General features: G+C 55.3%; 1 protein-coding gene across 1 annotated transcript in view; it reads left to right on the forward strand.

Moving 5' to 3' along the window:
• Positions 1–4,967, forward strand: part of HTRA1 (HtrA serine peptidase 1) — a 46,643-nt gene extending 41,676 nt beyond the window's left edge. Inside the window, exons 6-9 of the mRNA XM_054581645.1 lie at positions 49–163; positions 1,377–1,434; positions 2,858–2,953; positions 4,279–4,967. Of these exons, the coding sequence (XP_054437620.1) occupies positions 49–163; positions 1,377–1,434; positions 2,858–2,953; positions 4,279–4,447 (438 nt within the window). The 3' untranslated portion in view covers positions 4,448–4,967. The remainder of the gene's footprint in view (positions 1–48; positions 164–1,376; positions 1,435–2,857; positions 2,954–4,278) is intronic.
• The last annotated feature ends 2,788 nt before the right edge of the window (positions 4,968–7,755 follow it).

Consider the following 7,755-nt stretch of genomic DNA (forward strand, 5'->3'; position numbering starts at 1 on the left):
CGGAAAACCTTTGTGTGTTCAGTAAGCCTTCTCTGCCTTGCTTTTCAGGACGGCGAAGTGATTGGCATTAACACTCTGAAAGTGACAGCCGGGATCTCCTTTGCCATTCCGTCTGATAAGATTAAAAAGTTCCTAACAGAGTCACACGACCGACAGGCCAAAGGTAAAGAGAGACCCCGCAGCCAGTGGGAGGGGCAGGCCTAAGGCTTGGCCGCGCCTCCGGGACCTGGGGCCGGAGAATGGCACACCCGAGGACCCCCCAAGACTCTTCATCAGGAAGGGGGAGGACTGTGCGTGATGAAGCCCCCAATAGTAGGTCACAGAGAGTTGCCATTTTTGACCTGAGACGGCGGACATTTCCTACGGGTTAATGTGTGACAGGCACACCCTTGTATGATTTCTAAATATCAGTTCAATTCATCATTCGCTTGTGTCATTTTATTCCTGGGCTCTGGCAGGGGGTATTCTGAGTCCTGTTTTACTGAGGAGGAAGCTGAGATGCGGGGAGATCATTCCACAGATGTTCACGGACCATCTGCCTGGGGCCAGGCTGGGGGTCCCTTGCAGATGTGATGCTCACCTTCTCCCTGGGGGACGAGGGAGGCTGACCGCAAACAAACGAATAGGAGGATTTCAGATCACAACAAGCGCTGCCCAGAACATGAGCAGGGTAGTGGGCTAGGGGGCGAGGCAGGAGGGACAGCCAGCGGAGATAGTGTGGCTGGAACACCTCTGAGCGCAGACCTGAAGGAGAGGGAGCCAGCAGGTAGGACGAGGGTCGGGGGAGGCGTTCTCACAGAGGACCAGCGGGTCCCAGGCCTCCACCCTGGGCACAGCGTAGCGAGCACAGGACCCGAGAGCAGGCCTCCCAGCTGGATGCAGTGAACGTGCAGGTGTGGAGCGAAGCCAGCCAGGGTCACCGCTGGCCTGGGTGAGGGGCTAGGGTTGCCCGTTAGCCACGGCGGGTGGGAGGGAGGTGGCATTCATGATTTGGTTGATGTCTTTGAAAGGTCCCTCTCAAGCCTGGGAGGCGACTGTGCTGGAGGGGCGGGTGGCCGTTGGGAGACCAGGCCAGAGGCTCTCTAGTCACCCAGACCAGGGCGGAGGGACGGGGCCGCGTCTGGGTTTACGTGCAGGCCAGAGCCCCTGCCAGGCGTCAGGATGGCGCCAAGAGGAACCGAGGACCACGCCTAGGTTTTCAGCCATTAAGTGAAGCGACAGGACTTTCCAAGGTCCCAGGGCAGAATTGGAACCACAGTCTCAGTCTGTGCCCACATGACGCTGACCTTCTCCACTGCAAACTGGGGGTTGGACCCCAGGGCTCCTGGTGTCCCCGGCACAGCCACCAACTGGGCTGCCCTCTGTTGTCCCACCAGGCAAAGCCGTCACTAAGAAGAAGTATATCGGCATCCGAATGATGTCGCTCACATCCAGGTGGGTAACAAGATGTGCGTGTGTCTGAGTCGGAAATGTAAATGGACCTGAACTTCAGAAGGTGCTCGCTGGCACCCCTGGTAGAGAAACTGGACACTGCTTTAAGCCCGCCCAGCTCCTGGGGAAAATTGTGTAACATTACGGAAAAGAGGAGAGGTCGTTATCCTTGACCTCTCGTTCTCCCTTTCCCTTTGTTTATATGTTCTGAAAAGGTACTTCCTTCTAGAAGACTCTGCCCTCCTCTCTGAAGGCAGGTCTGAACAGCAGGGGTGCTGGTCACTCTCCCTCAGGCCTCGATCGATGGCACCACTCGTTCTGTCGCAGCCCACAGTCCCGGGGGGCCTGGGCCCCGCCCTCTGCCCCCACGTGCCCTGCGGCCGTTGCCCCGCTGCCGGTGGCCCGGGCTCCCGCAATGCCCGGCCAGCTGCCGGACTGACAGGCTTGTTTTCCTGAGCAGTGGAAGTTGGGGCATGTGGCTGCCAGGTCCATAAAATGCTGGTGTTTTTCACCCTTGATGAAGAAATCTGATGTAATCGCACGAGTCCTGGTAACCAAGGGTGTGGTTGAAATTGTAGGTAAGCTCAGCAAAGGCAGAACATGTTAATATAGATATTACTATATTGTTGTTATAATTCATTACCTACGATTACTTGTGAGCCCATGTGATAGGCTAGATGCGTATTATAAACGCTGGTGCCTTTCTTAGCCAAGGCTAAAAATGCACAGCAGTTCTTGCCTGGAACCATGGGAGACAGGGGTGTCCTCCCGGGGTCCGGTCTCCTGGGTTCTGCTACTGCCTGGTTTGTGACTTTCAGACCGATGTGGCCGTTTCCTGCTTTCCAGGATGAGGACAACAGTGCAGCATTTGGGTGTGTGGCGAGGACAAAGTGATTTGATGTGTGTCCAGACTTGGAGCAGTGGGAGGTGACAATGAGCACAGCCACAGTGAGGCTACCCACCACTTACCACCGACGTGCTCTGTGCCAGGCCCAGGGCCTGCTCCTGTGCCTGGAGGGCTCCAGCCAGTCCTCACAACAACCCCTGTCACAGAGCAGAGCCGTGATCCCTCTTTTGAGCTGGAGAAAACTAAAGCACAGAGAGGCTAAACACCTGCTCGAGGTCACACAGTCAGAAAGTGGCAGAGCCGAGGCCCCAGACCATCCAGCTGCTATCGGACACTGACTCCTTGAGTGGTAGCCACTATGAATTAATGAATAACATTAATAATAATGATGCAACACTTCTCTGGCTGTTCCCCAGTGAGTCTCTGAGTCTCGTAGACAGGCAGACCCGGAATCAGGACTCCGGGAGGCATTTTACGTTAGACTTGGGGACAGGAGGAGAGGCTGGTGGGAGCCAGGTCTCCACAGTGGAAGGCCCGTTGGTGCTTAGCGTTAACTCAGGTGCCTTTTCTCCTGAACAGCAAAGCCAAAGAGCTGAAGGACCGCTACCGAGACTTCCCGGATGTGCTCTCGGGAGCCTATATCATTGAAGTGATCCCCGACACCCCAGCGGAAGCGTGAGTTGGAATTCCTTTCCCTTTTCCATATATCCTGTGGCCCCTGGGGGTTGTGGGAGGGGCTGTGCTCTTTTCACGTCAGCTCAGGTGATTGTGGGGATCGGGGACAGGATGGTTTGATGTCCTTGGTCAGTCCTGCCGGGCAGGCCTTCCGACCTGGTTCAGTTTAGGACTCATGAGCAAAGGGAGTGTCCTGCCTGCCAGAGTCCTTGCTTCATGAGGGGTCGTCCAGATGGAAAGAGCTCTCGACTCACTCTGAGTCTCCTTGGCAGGCCTGGCTGGGGAAGCGGGTTTAAAGGAAGAGGGTCCCTGAGACCCCAGCCAGTGGCCTTGCTCTGGGCATCAGGACGCACATCCTCCTCCTCCTCCTCCTCCTTTAATCACGTCTGTCAGAGGTCAGGCCCTGCCTGTCTATAGCTCAAGAAAAATGACCAAGTAACAGCAGCGAAGTAAGATGAAAAGAAGCAGCTTGGCCAACAGTCAGGGCTTGTTACCTGTACCGACTTAATGTCTAGAGGAAAGTGGTCAACCAGTCCCTGCAAACCTCCCTGGGGCCAGCTTGGGGGGCACCTGCTTTCATACCACTCATTGGCTTAAAATAGATTTTGCATTTTAAAGTTTTGAAAAAACTTTAAATAAGAATAGTAGTCTAAGACACATGAATATTATGTGAAATTCAGACTCCGGTGTCTCTAGGTGAAGATTCACTGACACGCAGCCATGCCCAGTAGATGGAATGTTGTCTGTGGCGGCTTTGGGGTGTAACAGCAGAGGCGAGTAGCTGTGACAGGAGACAGTAAGGCCTACAGAGACTAAGATATTTCCTATCTGGCCCTTGCCAGGAAACGTTAGCTGGCCCCTGGGCTTGACCAGTAAGGACCGCGACAGCGTATTTGATGCTATCATACATAAGAGCTAAAGTTACAGCAACAATAACATGACAGAAGTGTCCCATGATAGAACCATTCCAGCCCTCCTGGGAGGAACAGTTCTCTGGGTTGTGGGACCCATTACAAGAAAGCTGGCCTTGGTCGTGGTACCTGGTAGGTGGGATGTGGTGCAACTTTGCCTCCTTCGTGGTCAGTCTGTCATGGATCATGTGAGTGCTGGTAGGCATTTCTGCAATGAACATATCTGACAATTTGTCCTAAAAGCCTCAAAAAGAAGTAATGCAATCCTTTAGTGGTGTAAGTTATATAAGTTCACCCCCACCCACCCTGTCTGCACGGGGCTTCTAGGTCCCTAACTGTACCTCTGCTGATGTCAAGTGAGAGCAGTTAGACGGGAGGAATGGAAACATTAGTTGTTTTCCCCTTGTGTTGCAGTGGTGGCCTCAAGGAAAACGATGTCATAATTAGCATCAATGGACAGTCGGTGGTCTCCGCCAATGACGTCAGCGATGTCATTAAAAAGGAAAGCACCCTGAACATGGTGGTCCGCCGGGGCAATGAAGACGTTATGCTTACGGTGATTCCTGAAGAAATCGACCCATAGGCAGAGGCATGAGCTGGACTTCATGTTTCCTTCAAAGACTCTTCAGTGGACGATGCATGGTGACTCTGGGCTGGTGGCATGGGACACCCAAGACCCTGACGGCCATGTTGCTTGTTCAGCAGAAGCACCCTGGCCAACAGACCTCTCCTTGATAGTTTGCAGGCAAAACCAATGTATCTTGTAGGTCCACAGGCAGAGACTTGCCCTCCTGTACCATATGTATGCAGTGTGCTTTTTCTTGCCAGCTTGGACTGTTCCTGCTTAGACAGCCAACATCTGTCTCCTTTAACTGAGTCATCATCCCAGTGGGGAGGGGGGCAGTTGATGTAACGCATAGATAAGAGGAAAGCCCCACGGGGGCCACAGTGGCCCTGGGCATGTGCATGCTTTCCTCTGAGTCAGCACCCAGAGGAGGCAGATGCTGAGACCGTAGGAGGACATACGCTGGCTTCCACCACAGCCAAAGTCGCCTCCCTGGGCCATCTCCTCAGCACTGGGAGCCCAATGACTTTGAGTTTGAGCTATTAAACTACTCCTTCATACTTAGCTTTCTGGCGTGCTTCTTTCCCTTTCCTCTGAACAGCTGGTTGCAGTTTCTCGGAAGTGATTATAGTGTCAACGGGCTCCTCATGAAACCGCGTCGTCCATGTAAGGTTAAACTTGAAGTCTCAGCAGTTATTTCAGAATCACCCTGCGGGGCTTAGAGGTGTTATGAATATCGGTGCCTGGCTGCCCTGGCTTCATGAGACTGGATTTGAAGGCAGTTGCACTTGCATTTGGAGCTTTTCAAACTAGAAAGAGTCTGACAACCTCTCACATGATGCAATCAGTCAACACAGATTTTCCCGGCCCCTGGCCCTGCACCAGGCTCGAGGCTCGGGGCTCAGGGTACAGGCGTGGACGTGGTGCAGGACAGACCACGTTGCTCTCTCCCCAGAGTTCAGCCGAGGAACAGGCCTCTCTGTTGAAATGGGGACACTTCAAGGAGACTAGGAGGCGACCTGAAACTGCCCTATGTCCCCGGAAAGCACAGGCTGAAGCTGATCCCCCTGGTCCTGGGCTCTGAGATGAAGTAGACCGTAAGCCTCGCGGGGTGGAGAGCAGGGCGCCGCTCGAAGTGGCCTTGGGCAGACACAGTCTCAGGCAGCGTGAGGCATCTCTGTCTCCGTGGAGGCTTCCAGGGGCTGGGAAGCTGGACCCAGGAAGCCTATTACAAAACTTGAGCTTGAAAGTCTGCGCTGCCCAGGCATGCGCCCTGTGGGAGCACACACCAGAGAGAGGGCCGTGTACGCCAAGCGCAGAGGGTGAACAGCCCTCTGAGGGCCCGCAGGCAAAATGGGGGCCCGGACTGGATGGAGGTCAGTTCTCCAGGCGGAGAGCTTAGCCCATCCTGGAACAAGGTAACAGGAGGCTCTCTGAGGTCAATTCAGAGCAGGAGAGGCTGTGGAAGGCCCAAGGCCCCCGTGAAATGTAGGAACAATCCAATTCAGCAAAGGCCTCGTCCACGTGGATGCGAGGCAGCTGAGCAGCTGTGTCCAGGTAACCCCGGCGCATCCCCCGCCAACCGCTCAGCTGACCTCGTGCCTCGTGGTGTCTGAAGGAGCCGGTAAGTCCTGGCGCTGCTGGCAGGGGGTTTGCGTTCCCTGCCTGCCCGTCGAGGGGATGACTCAGCGGGGCCTGTGGCTCCAGGCCTTCCTGCTCAGCTCCTAGGCCTGTGGGCCTCTCCCCTGGGGGCTCCCCAGGGCGGAGGTGCAGCCACAGGTGGGGAGGCTGCACTGGGCGGCGCTGGGGTCAGAGCCAGCCCCGGCCCACGCCCGTCTCTCTTCAGCCTGTCACGCTCGGGAGGTTACAGATGGTCCCTCTGGAAGGAATTAGCCCAGCGACCGACCGGCCTGGGTCCTCTGTCAACACTCGGCAGCACGTCCCCGAGCTCCGAGGATTCTGGGTGGGGTCAGAGAATTGCCTGCGCGTGCAGTGACATACAAGGCCACAGACGTGGCAGCTGGGCACGCTTGCTGGGGCGTCCTGTGTTTGGTTCCAGGGCTGCACTGACCGGTGGGGCTGCTCACCCCATACTCATCCTTGCGGCTTTCACAGGACGTCCCAGGACATCTCTTCCTCTTCCTTTCCTTTATTTTTCAAAGATTTTAGAGAGAGGAGCAGGGAAAGAAACAAAATGGGAGGGAAACATCAATGGGAGGGATATGCGAGAGAGAAACATTGGTCAGTTGCCTCTCATATGCACTCTGACCAGGGACAGAATCCGCAACCCAGGCACGTGCCCTGATGGGGAATCAAACCAGCGATCTTGCGCTTCATGGAATGACCCCCAACCAACTGAGCCACACCAGTCAGATCCGTTACTTCTTGCTTTGGGCTGTGATGGAGGTTTGTGTAACATCAACAAGCCTTGAACTGGGGGGTGGAGCGGGGCAGAGCTGACTTGAAGGAGCATGGCTTTTGGAGCCAGGTGGACTGGTTTTAACACTCCTATCTGCATAGGACTGGCTCAGTGACCTTTGAGCCAGTTACTTAACCTCTCTTTGCCTTTTCCCATCTGTAAAATGAGGATAGTCATAGCTCCTACTTCCTATGGCAGTTGAGAGGATTAAATGAAACAACACATGGCACCTGGTAAGCGCTCAAGTAACTGGCAACACATATGTTGTCAAGCAGTGCCTTTGAGCCTCCGTTTCCCATTGCATAAGACGGGGAATACTAACAGCGCCCCCTTGCACTGGAGTTGTGAGGCTAACCGTGATGGCACAGGGCCACGAGGTCACTGCAGCGGCTCCTGCTTTTGTGGTTAGCCTGCTCTTGCTCTGGTCTTCAATGACAGTCACAGTAGCCGACGTGCGTTGGGTGCGTGCTGTGTGAGAGACAGCCGGCTGAGCGACACACAGCAGGCTCAGCGAGTTGCCTTTGTTAGCGAGTTCAGGCTTCAGCTCCGCCCTCAGCTGGATGTTCTATTGATCCTCTTTGACAGGTGAAGAAACCGATGCTCAGAAATGCAGCGTCTTGCTCAGTCAGGAGCTGGTCGTGGGGAGCTGCACCTTAAGCCCAGGAGGTCTGAGCCCTTGGCCTCTGTGCGGTGCCACTGCTCACCTTCACCTTCTTGGGACCAAGACCCCTGGTCCTTCTATCTCGGCACTAGTCTGGGGCCACCTCTGTTTCCAGAAGGCGGCCAGGAGGCCCCTGCTCACCGTGTGGCTTTCAGGCCCCTTCACTGCCCCCTGGCTGGTGACTCGGCTACTGCCCCTCTTCCCTGGCTCCTTGCCGCTCACCCTTGCCTCTTCCAATCTCAGCTC

The sequence above is a fragment of the Pteronotus mesoamericanus genome, unplaced genomic scaffold (assembly GCF_021234165.1).
Source record: "Pteronotus mesoamericanus isolate MK-2021 breed Mesoamerican mustached bat unplaced genomic scaffold, CSHL_Meso_final contig_657, whole genome shotgun sequence".
In the NCBI taxonomy this organism is placed as follows: domain Eukaryota; kingdom Metazoa; phylum Chordata; class Mammalia; order Chiroptera; family Mormoopidae; genus Pteronotus; species Pteronotus mesoamericanus.